Genomic DNA, 17,711 nt, shown 5'->3' with positions numbered 1-17,711 from the left:
ACACTGCTGGATATCAACTGCTGAGATGTATTTGGATACATAACTACAGTGTCACAAGAAACAACAGCAAAAATAAATAAATCGAACTACATCAAACTAAAAACTTTTGTACCATGAAAGAAACCACCACAAAACCCAAAAAGGTTATGAACAGGGAGAAGATATTTGCACATCATATGCCTGGCAAGGAATTTACTTCCAAAATATATGAAGAATCCATATAACTCAACAGATAACCCAAAACAAAAACAAAACAAAACAAAAAAAAAAAAAAACAATGAAAAAGGCAGAAAACCAAAGTGGACATTTTTCTAAAGAAAGGATTCAGGTGGCTCACAGGCCTATGAAGTAGTCTTCAATATCATTTGTTACAAGAGAAATGGCAAATCAAAACGATGATGAAGTAATCCCTCATCCCTGTGAGAATGGCCTGTTTCAAAAAAAGACTGCAAAATGTGTTGGCAGGGATGTGAAGAAAAAGGCTCACTCACCCACTGTTACATCCTGCAGCCTCTATGAAAAGTGGTGTGGAGATTCTTTTTTAAAAAATAAAAATGGAAATACTGTGTGATTGAGCAATACATTTCTAGGTATTTGCCCAAAGAATATAAAAGCACAAATACAAAAGATTCTGCACTCTGTTCCTAACAGCATTATTCACCAAAGCCAAGCCATGGAACCAACCTGCATACCCAGCGGCAAATGACTACTTGAATGCTAGTTAAAAAAGATGAAATAATGCCTTTTGGAATAAAGCGGATGGATCTTGAGGTGATGAGGTTAAGTGAAAAATTAGGAAGTGAAAGATAGTTACTGGATGGTTTCACTCACTTGCAGAATATAAACAACCAAAAAACACAAACTAATTTAATTAATAATAATAAAAATAATTATTAGAATAGAATTATTTTGAGGATATGGAACAAACAATTGTAAAATTTGTTGAAATATTATAGAATGGAAAGCTCAGAAATAAAGCCACATAAATATGGATAGTTAATCTTTAACGGATGAGCCATGGCCACACAATGGATAAGGGAAGCTTCTTTAACAAATGGTATTGGGAAACCTGGACAACCACATGCAGAAGAAAAATAATTCTTAGAATCTGTGAAAAGTATACTGGTTACCAGAGGGGGTTGGGTGGAGGGAGCTTTGGTGAGGGTGAGTGATATTCGTGCTCAAATGCAGGTGTGTGTGAAGTTGTACTACCAGAATTAACGTTGTCGTAGAAATGATTGGCAGGTCAATACAATTTGAAAAAACCATAACATACAAATCTCACCAAAGTAAAATGTCTTTATACTCTTTGACCAGTGTCTCCCCATTTCTTCCATCCTATACCCCCTTGAAACCACCATTCCCCTCTGGTTTTCTGAGTTGTAGATTCCACATGTAAGGGAGACTTTGTTTTCCTCTGTCTTATTTCCCTTAGCTCATGCCTGTGAATGGCAAGATTTCCTTCTTTCTCGTGGCTACATAATATTCCATCATATATAGAACATATGAAGTATGTAAGATGTTTTTATATAAAATATTTACACATACTGTCTTTCTCCATTTATCTTTGATGGGGCAATGAAGTTGTTTCTATACTTTGGCTTCTGTGAATAATGCTGCAGTGAACATGGGCGTGCAGATGTCTCTATGAGATCTTAATTTTAACTTCTTTGCATGTAGTACAGAAGTGGGGTTGGTAGATCATAGTTTTAATTTTTTGAGGCTCCTCCATACTACCCATATTGCCTACACCAAATTGCATTTCCACCAGAAGTATACTAAGGTTCCTGTTTCCATCCTCACCGCCATTTAATAGATGACCACCACCTTATTATCTCTTGTCTTGTGAAGGTAGCCTCCTAAGTGCTGTGAGGTGCTAACTCTGGTTTTGATTTGCATTTCCCCGATAGTTGTGTTAAGAAGCTATTGGCTTTGGTTGTTCTTCTTTGAAAACTGTCTATTTACCTCTGCTTATTTGGAGCTTGGATTGGCTGCTTTGTTGATATTGAGTTGTAGACCTGGACCCATTAGCTCAGCTGTTCAAGGGTCAACTGTGTAATTTTCACAGTCATCATTTGTGATCCTTTTTGTTTCTGTGGTTTCAGTTGTAATGTCTCCTCTTTCATTTCATTTATTTAAGTCTTTTTTAAAATATTTTTATTTATTTTTGCTTAGAAGAACTGAGGTGTAGGCCAGAGGTATGAGAGGGTAAGAGATTCACCAGAGACAGTAGGAAGCAGAACAGGTGGATCTACTGAAATACACTGCTGAGAGGAGCAGCGAGCGAGGCAGGAGAGGTCTGCCGCACCATGTGGGTAGCTCCATGGCCGGGGATGGAACTCAGGCTCTGTTTTTCTGAGTTAGTCTAGCTAAAAGTTTGTGAATTTTGCTTACTTTTCAAAAGCTGGGCTCTTAGTTTCATTAATGTTTCCTATTGTTTTGTTTTTCTGATTAGGTCCTCTTGTTTTAACTTTGAGAACAGGAAAGCTCATTTGCCAAAGGAGCACTCTTTACAAACAGGAGTGATAAAATGGGGTTCCTCCTATTGCAACAGTTTCTATAGAGGGGCCTATCATTAATTCTTAAAGACCTCGGCTCCTCAAGTGGGAGTCAAGAAGAGTTGGGGGCCATGACCTACTGTGAGTCCCACTGCCAGTGACATGGGAAAAACCCATCAGTGTGTTTTAAACATTTGAACACACCCCCGGCAGGAAATACATGTTACATCAGGACGCAGCAAACACATGGAGACGCAGCTGAGGTCTGTGAGAAATCATACTTAACTCTAGTGACGCCACAACGTTCTCTAATGCTTTATATTCTGTTCATTCTGGTCCTGCTTAGTCCATGACTGAGCTTTTTGGATTCGTTTTGTGTTGTTTTTAATACTGATCCTGACCCACTCAGGGGTCATGAGCTGCTGATTGACCAGCGCTGGCTTGTGATTGGGACTTGAAGGGGGTCCCATTGGGGTTAACGCTCTGCAGCCTTCCCGCCTCCACCCCACTGCAGTCATTCTCGGTTTCCCCAGAAATGCTACTCCCAGCTTTTCATGTGACCATGTCTTTGTTCACTACACACTGCCACTTTGTTTGCTGGCCCTGCCATGCAAGCCTCACATCTTTACTCAGGACACTGATTGGGTGATGGCTCAATGGTCCTCACATACCCAAAAGGAAACCCCTCCCTTCAGGCAAAGGGGAGAGGCGGGTGGGATCAAAATTTATAGGGAGGGACTAGACCTCCTAGACCAGAAACCCAGGCCTGGGGAAGGCTGGAACAGTGGCGATGGCGCCCGGTGGCGAGAGGAGACAGACAGGAGCGCCCTGAGGCCTGGGAGTCAGGTTCGGGGTCACAGAGTCTTACTGCTGCGCCTCTTGCTGCCTGCAGGTAAATTCTACTGCAAACCCCACTACTGTTACCGACTCTCCGGCTCTGCACAGAGGAAGAGGCCGGCCATGGCTGCGCTGTCTGGAAAGGTAATGCTGATCCATCTGAGGGTGGGAAAGAAGCAGCAGGCACCATTTCAGTGAGGTGACGGGGCCCAGTGGCCTCTCCTGTGAGTGGAAGGGCTGGGCCTGCTTGTCGTCCCACTTGGGGAGGAAACCAACTTTCCAAGCACCATCTAATCTGCATCCTTCAGGGAATGTCCATGTACCACCTGAGTCCAGTTTGGGTGATGATGGCGGCAGCCCTCCCCTCCCTTCTGCTCATTCTCCAGAAGACACTTCTGCCTTCAGAAATAAACATCTCTCGGAGAAGGACCTGGACTGTAAATAGTCTGCTCTGCCTGCCAGTTCCTTTAACTCTCTTTATCCTGGGAATTACTGATCCCAGAACCTGGTGGGGCTTTTTTTTTTTTTAATAGAGGCATGTTTTAATTATTTTGTTTATTTATTTGTTTATTTATACAAGCACTGGGTACAGTCAGAAGCACGGGAGGGCGAGAGAATTCACCAGAGCCAGAGCGGGGAGCAGAGCAGGCAGAAGGACCGAAGTACACTGCTGAGGGGAGCAGCGGGTGGCAGGAGAGGTCTGCGCGCCATGTGGGACCCTCCTCCGGTGGCCAGGGAGCAGCCGGGGATCGAACTGGCGCCGCAGAGGCTGCGGGCAGCTTCGCAACCCAGCGCTCAACCGCTGCGCCACCGGGGAAGCCCCTGGTGGGGTTTTTGTTGATATTGTTTTTGTAATGAGAACAGCTGACTCGTCAAGGCAAACCAGGAGCTCTCTTCACTACAAGGTGTCACCTGCCCGAGTGCAGGTGCACTGAGGCTTCCTCGAGAGGCTTCTGCAGGCTGCAGAGGGATTCATGGGGAACGGTGGGTGAGGGCAGGTCTGGAGTTTGACTCCTGGTGGCTTCCTGGTTTTTTTGAAAAAAGATTTCTTGTGTGAGCTCCACAGCCCTGCGCTGACCGGTGAGCGCAGCAGGGGCCAGCCAGGCGCTTGGCCTCCCGAGAGCTGTGTGCTTCGGTGAGAACCATTCTTCCTTTCCTCGTGGACTTTTCTAGGAGGCCAGAGGACCCCTGCAGGACGGCCCCGCCGTGGACACAAATGGACGGGCCAGCACCGTCGCCAGCGCCGCCGAGAGAACTCCAGGTAGCCTCACTTCCTTGTTTGGCTGGGTGGCGCGTCACTCTCTCGGCCTCTGTGACAAGGCCAAGGGGATGAGCCAGCACCTCCAAAGCAACATTTCTTCGATTGGGCATCAAGTGGCCCAAAACCCTCTGGACTCCTTTTTCATGTGCCAACTGCTTGCATTCGGAGTCCCCTTTCTCTATGGCCTGTCGGAGGTGCTGGTACAAATCAGAGGGGAGTTTCACTGGCAGACCGTGAGCCAGTAGGGGCGCCCGCCACAGGTGCACAGTGTCACCCAAGCTCCAGATACGTCTAGCAAAGCCTCCATATGATTGCTGTCACCCAGGGCCTGCCCACACCTCACAGACCCATTGGGGTGGTCAAAACAGGCCCTTCCTAGTTAAGCAGGAATTCAAAACAGGCTGCTTTCAGCGCTGACCTCGATAAGAATGCAGAGTTGTAGGGCCTTCTTGTCATGCTTCATCTTGGACTTTGACAACATGGGATGGTGATGAGGCCCCGTGACCTGGATCTGTGTTCACCTGAACTTGAAATTCTTGCATCCCATTTAGACACCACTTAGTGGCCCCATTTAGACACCACTCAGGTGTCTAACTAAGCTGACACTGCTCTTCTCCTTGACTTGTAACCACTGAACAACATGCCCTACTTCATCTCCCGTGCACTAACCATTTTCTTGTGTGAGGAAGTGAACGGCACAGGGCCTACCTCTAAGAACACGTTTATCCTGGTCTCAGCAGGGCAGAACTGAGACAGGCTGGCGGCCACTGGGCTTGTCAAAAAGATCCGTGTTGCTTATTCCTTAAAATGACCGTTCCCCTCCATGTCAGACCAGCCTCTGAGATGTGTCCACGGTTTCCCAAAATTCTGGGTGGTCCTGATGCCCTTGACAGAACCCCTGATTGTTTGCAGCTCAGGGCCACTGTGCAACCGAGAGGTGGAGGCCACACCACCGTGTTTCTGTCTGTCACACATTTCCTCTTGTTCAAAGCAAATAGATCTCAAGCAGCCACTTACAAACTCATGAAAGGTACTGTACAAAAACTAGAGTACCAGCAGAAACTATGCCAGAAACTATGGAGAAGAGGTTGTTAGCGCAATTTCCATAATAGAAAAAGAGAAGAATTATCTGCTTGGCCTTCAAATGAGAAGTTCCCAGAGCTGCTTCTTTCCCTGTGCTTAGGAGCTAGTGAAAGCCTCCTTCTGGGAGAGAGAGAATGCCCAGAGTAGGGAAGAAGTAGTTCCTGGGTGCAGGGGTTTGGAAGCCAAGACCCAGAGAACCCAGCCGAGCCAAGTGAACTCCTCTCTATTGCTGTGCATGCCCTTGTCTTGACCTGGGGCACTGGATGTGTCCTGCAGCTTGGACCCACATTTTATAGCAATGTTTAAGCCATGAGTGACTTTGAAACCTTCCACAGCCTTGAAACCCCCTGTAATCCCTGTTCCTCATGAAATGCTAACAACCCTACCTGTTGGCCCTCTCAGCCCTGAGGGGATGCACCAGCAGAGAAAAATAACCAATGGGACCTAGACAGAGACTCCAGCCTCGAGACAGCTCGAGACCAGGTGAGAACAACACCTTTGTAAGTCTGGGCCATATTCCAGCAGAGATGGATTTTTCAAGAAATCTGGCTATTTAGTAAGACAACTCAAAGCAATCACACTTTCCTCTTGTAGGTATAAAGTATAAAACATTCTTTAAAAAAGAATTAAACCCAGTGACTTTCAGGTCATTCTTGAGCAAGCTGTTTGTTCACTTTCCCATCTGGTTCAATTTGCTACTTACAGCTCCTAAAACCCTGATTCCGGGTTTTTAGGCGTTCTTAAGAATTAAGGGTTCTATAGAAAAGAAGAAAAATATTCTACAAAGCAGGGAGAGACGATAAGAGATGGCAGTGTGGTTCAAGAACCACCTAGTAGTTCTTGATTCTGAAGGTGACTTGCTCTTAGATCATGAGGACTTGACCCTCTAAGGTGAATGAGACAGGCCTATGTGTACTCCAGCAGTGCAAGGCCAGAGAGCCTAGGGCCTGAAGCTTCTGGAAATTACAGCTGAGTCTGAACCTACTCCAAAGCACCTCCATCTCCCCCGGGACAGCATCTAATGTTTGTTAGCCTCTGTCAAAAAGGAACAGAATTATGGGCGGTATTTTATAGTTGCCATGAAACAGATTTCTTTTTCTCCATTCGTAAGCATTTCCTCCTTTAAACCTCTAACTAGCCGGTTGTAAGAGACTGGTTAATGAGAATTTCCTTTTGAGAAACTTTGGGGAAAACTCAGGTGTTACAGAGGCCCTGCATGGGTCACAGACAACAGCCACTAAGGCAGCATGGCACATCTCTTCCATTGCATCTAGACAAAACCAAAAGCTGTGAAGGAATGAACTGGATTCCGTGTAGATATAAACTGTCTTCCCAGATGCTCACCCCAGAGGCAGAGCAGACCCTAGCACTGTGCTGGCACTTGACCCTGCAAGGGGGCTCTGCCCCTCCTCTTATTTGTTGTATCTCCCCCTTAGCCACTCTGCTCGTTTCCCCTTATGCCAAGTTTACTGCTGTTGCTCAAATACCCACCACCCCCAAGTTGAAAGAACCTCCCCCAGGCCTGCTGTACCATGTTGTCTCTCTCTGACCCCTCGCCTGTAACCGCTGCCTCATTTAGTGTCTGCAGGACATTGTTTACAGTATTTTTGTTTGTAATGTGCATTCACTTGAGAAGCCCTGTTTTTCTGTTGTCAAAACTGTAAATGCTTTGTTTCCAAACTTCTTAGACTTACTGCTGCAGATTAGTGGACCTGGCAGACTGTCTTAGTTCCTCCCCTGACTTTAGGAAAAATGCAGAGAACAGACAGAGAAAGAGAAACCCCAAATGGAGTTTTTTTCCCTTGGATACAAGACCCTCAGTATTTCCAATCCTTTTATTTATCGAAAGGAATCCCCTTTACACCTCATAATGGGTAGCAGGAAATAAAACATGAAGGCAGTGGGACATCCCTGGAAGGGAGTAGAAGCTTTTCTCCCAGTATCGGTGACAGAGAGATGGGATGGGAGAAACTCATTTGTTGTCTGTCATTTTATAGAAAAGATGATCTTAACTTGAAAGCCTGCTTAGCAATAATGGGGGGCAGGCACCTGCTCCCCTGGTGTCCCCAGACTCCCCTCTTGTGGTCACATTAGGCTCCATAGTTGGCTGCTGTATGGGCCTTTGAGAAATGCAGGCATTTCCCACAGCAGCTAGGAGAGCCCCACGGTACAAGGAAAGCCCTGCAGTCCTGGGGGTGCTGCCTGTCAGGAGGAAATTAGGAAGACTTCACTGCTTTGAACGCCTCTCCACCCTTTTAGGCATTTCTGGAAAACCTATTAGTAGAGCAAAGAGAATTTTACAATCCAGCATAACTCCCAGCCCTACCGCAAGAATCTAGCTCATGGTGATGTGTGAATACAGATATATATTTATATAGGTTTAATTTCATATGTACAAGTAGATATTTATATGTTTTGACCTGAATAATAATAATAATATGACGCTTTTTTAAAGCTTCTTGTTCCCTGGCTCTGGAAGCCACAGGAACCTTTATATTGGGAACCAGGCCTCTGACCTGCTTAGTGTTCTGGTCAGGATTAGGGGGGAGCAGAACAGCCCAACACACCTATGGAGAGGGGGCTTTTGGGGGGTATCTCAGCAAAATGAGCAATAAATACCCAATCAGAAAGTTGATTCAGCGCACACTAAAAAACAGGTTTTGTGCTCTCATAGAATGCCGCAGAGAACCAGACACCCCGGCTTCCTCTGTTTGCATTCAGGCCATGTGCTGGCCTGAATGTCCCCTGCGCCTAGTGGGTCTCTGTAGGACAGGGGACCATTTCTAGCTCCTCCCATAAGGGGCCTCGTTGTGAACTTGAAGTTCTGACCCATAAATTAAGGGGTTCACTTTTTCTGGGCCATTCAGCTTGGGCCAGAGGTGCGGGTGGGGTGAGGGTGGGCTGTGGGACAAGGCAGTTGAGCAAGGGGAGGGTTGCTGAGCCAAGGACCGCAGCCCCTGCCACTCTGGCCTTCCCTCGAGTCTTTATTTTTGCCCTTGTTTTTAACCTGTGATGTTGTTTTTGGTGTGTTTCTTTGTGAGTTTTTTAATTTAATTGTGTAACTTTGTTTTTGCCGTTACTGTGAAACTAAGGTGTTGTGCTTTTATTTTTTTTTTTTTAACAAATGTTACCATTCTTATTTAAGAGAATAAATTCCAAACAACCTTCAGGTTTCTGAGTTTTTCTTTCCCTTCCCTGTTTTCTCGCTGGAGGGTGGGACAGAGGCCTCCCGAGAGGGCTCGCAGGCCTGGGGCAGGGCTCTCCCTTCTGCAGTTGGTCAGGGCCAGAGCAGACGTGCTAGAAGGGCAGAGGTGTTTGTACCTAACAGGTAGACTCCCGGGAACAGACGGGCCCTGCTCGCGGGGGTTGATGTGGTGGAAGACATTTCGCTCCGTAGCACCTGCAGAGAGAAGGCAGCAAGAGAGATGTCACCTGTGCCCTGCATTGTCAGCCACCGTGAGGGGCCTGCAGGCTAGATGGAGGCATAGAAATTCCACAAGAGCCTGTGTCTGCCTGGGGCCTTCCACCTCTGGCTCTGGCTCGAGCAGGCTGCTGTGGGGAACTGTGAGCTTTCTCTCCCTCCTGCCTTTAGTCTCCTAAAGGAGGGACGAGCCTGCCCCCTTCTCATGCCCACTGTAGTGGCACAGCCCAGCTTTGGTGCTAAATCGGGCTAACGCAGCACCTTGATGGGGGAGCACCTCTCTGGCTCTATTAATAGAATATTGGGTGTGGTGTCAATCACTAATAAGGCCTTGCTGGCTGCCGCCTCTCTGAAGCCACCCTCCTGGGATGCAGATTGTAGGCTGCCCCACAGAACAGACCCCCGCACATGGAAGGCTGCTCCCCGTGCAGCCCACAGCCCCGCAGGACGCTGTCGCTTGTATCGTTTTAACCTGCGGCTCATGCTGGTTCAGAATTGATCTGAACAGAGATTGAGTGGCGGTTCATTCCATCCACCCCGCTGCTGCCCGAGCCTGTGGTCTGTTGCTCCCCTCTCTGAAATAAGCCAGTTTCCTGGTGCCGCTATAAGGCTGGAGCTAAAGAATCAGGGTAGGAGGGGTGCAGCCAGAGACACTCCGTAACTTGGTTATTGGTCAGGATGGAGGGTAGATCTGTGTCTATATAATTTTCAGATTTTAGGGCTTTGCTGCTGTTGTCCCCATAATAGAGGAAGGGAAGAAGAGTGTCCCTGCGTAGACAGTGCCCTAACACTCCTCGCAGCAAGGTGGTGACAGCTGATGTGATTCTGTGCCACGCAGAGCGGACACCCTGGAGAACTTTTTTTCTTTCTGAACTTTCCTGAAATCCATTCTCTTTGCTCAGATCAATTCCCTGGTGAATTTTTTAATTTAGAGGCTCCCCAGGAGGCACCCTGTGGTGTAAACATGGAAGCAGCACAGGCGATGAAAATGGGCCACCCTCTATTTTCATATTGAAAAATAGGGCAGGATGATGGTCGGTGTGACACGGGTCCCTCCTGAGGGACGAAAGGGAAAATGCCCATGTGGGGTGGGGCTCTTAAATACAGCTAAAAAAATTTTCAGGAAGAATGATCCCCAAATTCTGCTCCCTTTCAGAACACTTACAAACTGCAAGACTCCAAAACTCGTCCTTCCCTTGCCACTCAGTGGCAGCCATCAAGTGCCAACAAGTTGATGAGTCACGAAGGGGTGAGGGGGAGGGAGGTGGGATTGGCACTCCCTCGAGGTCAGGCCCGGGGCTGTGTGCTCCTGTCGTCACTGCCCAGAATTTTCAGCTGACTCTATTGGCTGCTGACGCCTCTCTCTTCACAATTGGTCCTTGTGTCTCCTCCACCGATGTTGTTCTGGAGGGAGTAGGCTTTTGCGCAGAAATACCTTCCACACTCCTGGGCGGAGGCGGGGCCGCAGGCAATGCGGCTCCTTCAATTACTTCCAGGTTTCACGAGCCACGTGAACACCAGCTCCCTTGTACTTCCTGTAGGTCAACTTCCACCTAAGTTTGCACCGTTTGGGACCATTTTCTGCACATCTCTGAGACACTTTAATGGGTGTCCATTAAAGAAGGACGATGGGCAAGAGGTTGAGTCACTGCCAGCACCCAAGGCCTAAGTCGAGCTATCCAAACCCCACTCTTCTGCTGTCCTTCCCCTCCCGGCTGTGGAACGTCTACACGGCGACAGCCAGAGCACCTGCAAAATGTGAGGGAAGCTCCCACAACTCACCAAGGCCCCTCATCGGCATAAGGGGGGAGGTTGCGGAATACCTTTCAGCAGAACAGGAGTCCAAAGCCCAATTCTGTTTTGCCATAGAGCAGATTCTCTTGTGACTGTGCTAAGATCAGTTCTAGAAAAATCCTTACAATGGAGGCAGAATTCCTATTGGCTTCTTCTGTTTTCTTTTCTTGACTCTTCTTACCCAGCTTGTGGTGACCATACCACATGAAACAGTCCCAAGTGGCCCTCTTAGGCGAGTGAGCTCCTTATTCTGTACCTCTGTAAACATCAGGATTATTTCTACTTTATCACTACTATGGAGTAGCATAGCCTGATTTATTTTTGGTCTTTGCCTGGAATTGTAGGTCTTTAGTAATTATTTTATATGAAGTAGCCCTTATCTCCAGAAGAACTCGGGGCCTTACCCTGAGGCCCACCAGTTTTTCTGGAACCCCAGTGCCACCTTCCCTGCACCCTGTACCCTGTGTCCTGAGCCTCTGCCAAAGCCCAAGCCCTGAGAAAGTAAACCAGCTGATGGCTGAGGTAAGACCAGCACTCGTGGCAAGGACCTGAGGGCACCAGAAGAACTCGGGGCCTGTCCACAACATGACAAAACTGGGCTTTCACTAGCCAAGGCCCACGTCAGTGTGTTCGATTCAGTTCTCATGCTCTTTCAAGGGTAATGAATCCAGGAATACTAGGAAGTGAATTCCAGAGTGGGTAGTACTCCCGGCATTTGTAGGTCGCTTCATCTGAGTTCACATCTGAAACTAGCCGTGTGCTTGGGGGCCCTCTAGCTGGAGCCTCAATGAAGACAGTTTGTCTCTAAGGAGCCGAATCGTAGTGGTGTTCCTGCGCTGAGCTCAGCCTTGTAGCCAACGAATAGCTGGTACTGCTTATCATGGGATTATCTGACTTCGTTATTCCAGTTTCCATGTTTTCTAGAACTAAGTTAGAATCTAGAAAAGCCAGACCAGAGAGGGGAAAAAAAAACAGCTATAAAATTTCCCCCCACACTGTTTTGCCAACAAGAAACTTATTTGAATTCATAGGTTCTGGGTTGTTTTGTTTTTCTTACAAGTAAAAACTCTACCTCCTAGGGGTTGGTCTGGTGTGAATTACTCTGAACAAGCTGCCTGCCTGCCTTTTAGCGGGGTTCAGTTTTCTTGAGGAATCTGCCCTGGTGGAGGCCCAGGAACACTGGGGCATGTGCCAGGAATGTGGCTCCAGGGCAGCCTGACCCGTGGAAGGTTACGCAGAGGAGCAGGCAATGGGCCTGGGGTAATAGGGAATGAATGGGCTGTGGGAGATAAGGCAGAGTTTTACTGGCTTTGCTCTGTTGCTGAGAACTGGCAACTATCCTCTTTGCTGCTGAAAATACTGCTCCACAGGGCTATTTTTGCAACCAATGGAGCCCCCTTCTCTTCTAAAGTCTGTTTATCAAAATAAAAAGATAGTGGAGAACTTCAGTGTGCGAACCCCTGTCTTCCCTCCACCCCTCCCCCATGTGGCTCATGCTGCTTAGGTTATCAAAAGCATCCTTGTCCTACTCACGTAGAAAACAGTGTAGGAAGACACTGAGTCAGGACAAAGCAACCTAATAATAGCCAGCATGTGGCACTTGCTAGGTACGAGGTGCTAAGTGCTTTGTAGATCCTCATTTAATCCTCACAACAGTCCGTGAGGATGGGATCATTCTGTAGATAGGAAAACAGACACAGAAGTTAAGCACACTTTGTCCAGGCCACATAACTGACAGAAGCAGGGGCGGGATAAAATCCACATGGAAGATGCCGAGTGGTGTGCACCACCGTGCTGGCCCCTCGGCTCTCTCCCCTAGTGCTGTAACCTCACTTGTCAGTCCTCGGTAAGCAGCAAGAGAACAATGGGTTTCCTCCACAAATAAGGTCTTTTTCAACATGCGTGAGTACCCTGTATAAATCAGTGAGTCCACGTTTGAGTATTTCTGGGATATAGGTCGCCCCCACCCCCAGCTTTCTTTGGCCGTGATCCCAGGGCTTCCAGCGTGCCTTTGAAAAGACAGTAGATTAAAGAGCTAAGGGCTTCACTGACAGGGGAGAAATTATCAAAAGTAATCAAGGACAAAAAGTAATAAGCACTGAATTGATTGTAAAGAATGTGAAGTGGACTCCCTCTCCGTCTTCTGCCTATCAACTCTTTTTTTGGTCGGCACAAATAAAATCAATAGTACAAATCAAAGTTGTTTTATTAAAATAAGCCTAGAACAAGAAGGGCTCATGTCCCTCTAAACAGCAGCACCCCTCCCTCACCCCCAGCAGAAGACGGGGATGACAGGGTCGTTGGGGGGTGTTTATTGCTGTTCTCAGGGCCCCAGTACAACTACTTCTAACTTTCTAATCTGTGGGCTTATTCTTTCTCTACTGTCTTATTACGCTTCTTTGAAAGGCCACCATTGGTTGAATGATTTGGTTGACATCTCCATTCTCTCACTGCTTTTACAACTAACTACTGTTCACAGTCCTCATAAAAAATTACCTGCTCTGAGACCTGGGTGGGATATAAGGCAACAGAGAGGATTTTATGTCTCTTTTTGTAGTCACAGTTTGAGCCGAATCACAAGTGACAAGAGAAAAACATGGGAATGTTCATCCACCTGTAGGCCACTGGGACTCAACTCAGATAAAATGGCTGACTTTTAAATCTGAATGTACTTATCATTTTAATGAGCAGTTTTGTTTTTCCCTGTTGGATAAAATTGGGTTCGGCCACAGGCGTGCTTCGAGGGAGTCTCCCAGGGATGTGAGGACACAGCCTTGGAAGGGCGAGCCGTGCAGGGAGCCCGCAGCACTCTGGAAAGGTGCATTAGAAAGTGGGGGGACAGAGTCATGGACACAGAGGAAGATGTGTTTCCCCATGTTGTGTCTTCACGTTTCATTTTCTCCCCAGCCCTAAGTGACAGCACCCAGTAGGTGTCACAAGAATCTACCCACAGGCTTCTGGCATCCTGCTCTGGCAAAGCGAGTGAAGGGGGAACAGTGCATCAAACTCGTCTGTCTCCTGGAATCCCTCTGTTAGCCCAGTAGCGGGACTCACAGACATGGCAGGCGTGATGGGGTGGATGTATAGGGTGCCCTTGAGTGGGGTTGTGCCGTAGGGGGATGAGAAGTCCCAGTATCTCGTGGGCCATGGTGGTGGGTGTGCTTGGCGTGTGGCATCAGCAATAGCGCCTCGCTCGGCATCTGATTCTCCCCCTGACTGCCTCTGTGTGGACAACCAGCCTGTTCAGCACGGCAGTTCTCAGCTGGCCCCCTACTCTGCACTTCCATTGCTCCAAGGGGAAGGTCCATGAGCTCTGCCCTGTTCCCAGTGCGCCCAGGCCAGCCACGGCATGGCCAGAGCATGCGGTGATTGACCAGTCTCTTGAGAGCTGAGACATGATTTGATGTGCCCTCTAGGCCAGGGTCTCCCCAGCTCAGTGCTTTTGTGTTGCCTTGGGTAATCCTTTGTTGAGGAGGGGCATCATGTAGGCCTCTGTAGATATCATTACACTCTCTTCCCCGGGTTAGGGCGACTGATAATGTCTCTTGACATTGTCAACCCTCCCTTGAGGGGAGAAACAAAATCACCTTGGTTGAGAACCTCTGATCTGAAGTCCAAAAGAAAGGACGTGACATTGACATTCAGTCAACCTCAATGTTATTGTTGCCAGGAGAGCAGGAAAAAGCAAATGAGAACAAAAGTGATACCAAGGTATATTGAAATCTTACAGCCGTGATGTCTAAATCTTCCTGTTGACCCTGTTCAAATTGCCAGCATGTCCTTCTCAGTATATGTCCACTTGTTTGCATGGAGGCACCCCTGGGCTAACACTGTCGTGCCATAGGGCCTTTACAAATATTTCATAAGCCGCAGCTAAGAAATAAATTAACAGAAGTTCCAGTATTTTTTATTCCGTCTCCAGTGAATTATCCCTGCACCCCCAGAATGGCCTCATCCTTCTGTGGTAACCAAAGTCTCAGAGCATCGAGCTGGGTCTGAGTGGAACAGGTGTTGATCTTGAAAGGAGAAGCTGCTCCTTTGAGGTCCACAGAGCAGCCTGTTGCACTTGCCTGCCTTTGTGATGCATCTCTAAGCCTCTGATTCCTCATCTTATAAAATTATAAAAAGGAAAAAAAGCTGCTCGTTACTCTCTATCTCGTAAAGTTGTTGTCCAGAGTTGATAGGTGAAAATGTATGGAAGTTTGTTGGTTTAAAAGCAGTATAAGAATATCAAATGTGATCATCATTGGTAGGGATTGAAAATGCTAGAATAATTAGAGTGAAAGAGTGAGCCAGGACTATTTCACAACCTTGCTGATCTTCTCTCTGGTCTGTACCTCCTGTGGGGTCAGGGCAGGATGGCCAGTGGGGTGTGTTGCTACCCAGCAGAGAATTGGGGAACAGTAAGAAGGGCTTGGCTCGCTGGTCTACAGCAGAATGGGCTCGGGGGAGTGGACCTACAGGCCGTGCCAGCTCTTCTGAAGCACTGTTATCTCTCTGCAAGTGCTTGGCTAAATTTGGCATTGCTTTTTCCTCATCCTGCATGGATGAGATGTGAAGTCACCTACTAATTCCATGACACCCTGGGGGCTCTTCACTATAGTAACAGAGGGAAGGACAATCATCATAGAGTTCAGACTGGGCTAAATTTTCAGCACCTCGCTGAGCACCAGGACCGGGCAGGAGCAGGTTAGCTTTGTCTTGGGCAGAGCGAGGGCTAACACCTGTAACCTCTGTGCTGGTTTTACCCACAACCCCCACTCCCAAAGGCTTCAGTGCTGCCTCATTTGCAGGAGAGGGGGCTGATTTCCTCTTTTGGTTCTCCCCTCCAGCGCATCGTCTTGGTCTGAGGGTTACCAGAGAACAGGAGCCGCCCCAGGCTGCTGATGCTGTGGCATCACGCACTAGAAAGGCCCCTCGCGAGGCTGGCTCAGTGCTCTTGTCCTGTCAGCCTTCGAGGGCCACTTAGCACCATGTTTTTTCCAGATCAGGCTCAAAGAGAGTCCAGAAGTAGAGCCAACAGGTAAAATTGGAGAGCAGGAGGCAGAAGTGGGAGAGAAGGGCTGGTCTGGCTTACCTTGTCCACCTGCTGTTCTCTGTTCCTGTTCTTGCAATCCAAAGATCAGCTCCACAATTGGACTGATTTGATAGATGACATAGACACAGATGAATTACAGGATCTCCTGGTTTGTGAGGCACATTTATGACCTGATAATACTGTTAGCCCGAGCCACATTGCACATTGCGCAACTGCCCCTTCCTGAGATCTCACCCTCAGTTGCGTGAAGGTAGGCAGCCAGAGAAGAAAGGAGAGCCCAGATCATGGAATTTAAGAGAAGACACCACCAATCTCCAGGGGCTTTAGACATGCCCACGGCTTCCCGACACCAGAGAGGGGGCCATTTGCTCAGATGGCTCAGCCGAGTGTTCAGGATCAGCTGAGTTTTATTGGTGAGATACTACAACATATGAAAAATACGTAATCAGGAGAGCGATGTGGACTCACCGGCAAGATCGTTTTTAGTGGACAGTGTGTACTTTAAAAGAAACCTCTTGGCCTTGGCCAGATACAGTGCTGTGTGCCATGACTTCCATCTGTCAAAAATGTACCTTTGGGAGACATCATAACCTTAGGAAAATAACTTACAGGCAAAGTTCCATGGGACCATGCAGGTTAAGAACAAAGGGCTGTGGTGATGTCAGAGCCCCTCATAACCCCAAACAGCCAGGGAAGGCAGGTACCCTCAGCACCCTTGACATCACCCCAGTCTGCACAGTGTCCCTGTCCTTGTCGGGTTGAAAAATTGGAATCCCTACTCCCTCCGAGGAGGAAGTCCCGAAGAGTCTCTGGAACGTAGATATGCTTGCCATAGCAGTGCCTCAGAAACTTCTTCCTTTGCCCTCCAAAGCAAGGGGATCCCTCTCCATGCACAGCTGCAGTGCGGTACCCTCCTGGAGTAAGACGTGGCTGAAAGGCACACATATGGGAGCCCGTCAGAGTCTGCCGGGGCAAGTGAACCGAGGGCCTGAAAACAAGAAGTACCCAAATTGGTGGTTCCAGGAAACTTATAATAATCAGAGCAAGGCCTTTGTAAACTATAGGGCCTTTTAACTAGGTTGTGGTAAGTCAAACTCCCTGGATTGGTTCTGAACTGGGAGTGACCTCCTACTCATAGGCACAGGCAAAGCCCTGCTCCCACAGACACTGCATCAGCTTGATTAGCGACATGATGAAATCCCCAAGGCAGAGTGACTCATTCTGTTATTCCAGGTTTTAAGCCAAGATGGCTCTCAACTTGGATGGGGTTTGCCCTGCCCACCTTTGAGACAGCTGAGCAACAGCCCACATAGTAACCTTGGCTCAAAGCAAGATGGAAGGAGAGAACTAATTTCCAAGCTGATTCTTTATAGTCTTATGCCTGCCCCAGCTCAAGTCCCTGGGGTCCAACTACAGACTAATATATGGCAAGTGGGAGCAGACCCCAAGAACCAGTCCTCGTCCCACAGACAAAACCAGCTCAAGCCAGACAGTGGTTCTGTTTCAGAACAGCCACTTACTCAAATGGTTTCATCCGTATTTCCCAGTATACAAGTGAGTTTGCGAGTGGTAGCTGTTTCATTTCCAAACAAAATTAAGACATTGATTTCCCCCCCAATATACCCCTATGGCCTTGTAAAACTTGAGGAGGGGCACCCTGATTTCCAGGGGCGGTGAATGGGGGCGGTGAATCAGCCAGCCCAAAAGCCACCTTGACCAACACCCCTTGCCTTGTCTCTGGCATGTCGCTTTGTGCTGTCAGCCTGGGTCTTTCTGTAG

The 17,711-nt window shown here is 47.9% G+C and overlaps 1 protein-coding gene across 8 annotated transcripts in view; it reads left to right on the top strand.

Moving 5' to 3' along the window:
* Positions 1–17,711, top strand: part of MICAL3 (microtubule associated monooxygenase, calponin and LIM domain containing 3) — a 166,107-nt gene that overhangs the window by 101,845 nt on the left and 46,551 nt on the right. For all 8 annotated transcript variants that reach the window (XM_037514636.2, XM_054696587.1, XM_037514637.2 and 5 more), the window contains 2 exons: positions 3,391–3,479; positions 4,509–4,596. In XM_037514636.2, coding sequence (XP_037370533.1) covers positions 3,391–3,479; positions 4,509–4,596 — 177 coding nt within the window. The remainder of the gene's footprint in view (positions 1–3,390; positions 3,480–4,508; positions 4,597–17,711) is intronic.

The sequence above is a fragment of the Talpa occidentalis genome, unplaced genomic scaffold (genome assembly GCF_014898055.3).
Source record: "Talpa occidentalis isolate TD23 unplaced genomic scaffold, MPIMG_talOcc4v2.1 talOcc4.16, whole genome shotgun sequence".
In the NCBI taxonomy this organism is placed as follows: Eukaryota; Metazoa; Chordata; class Mammalia; order Eulipotyphla; family Talpidae; genus Talpa; species Talpa occidentalis.
This window is presented reverse-complemented; position numbering and strand designations above follow the sequence as displayed.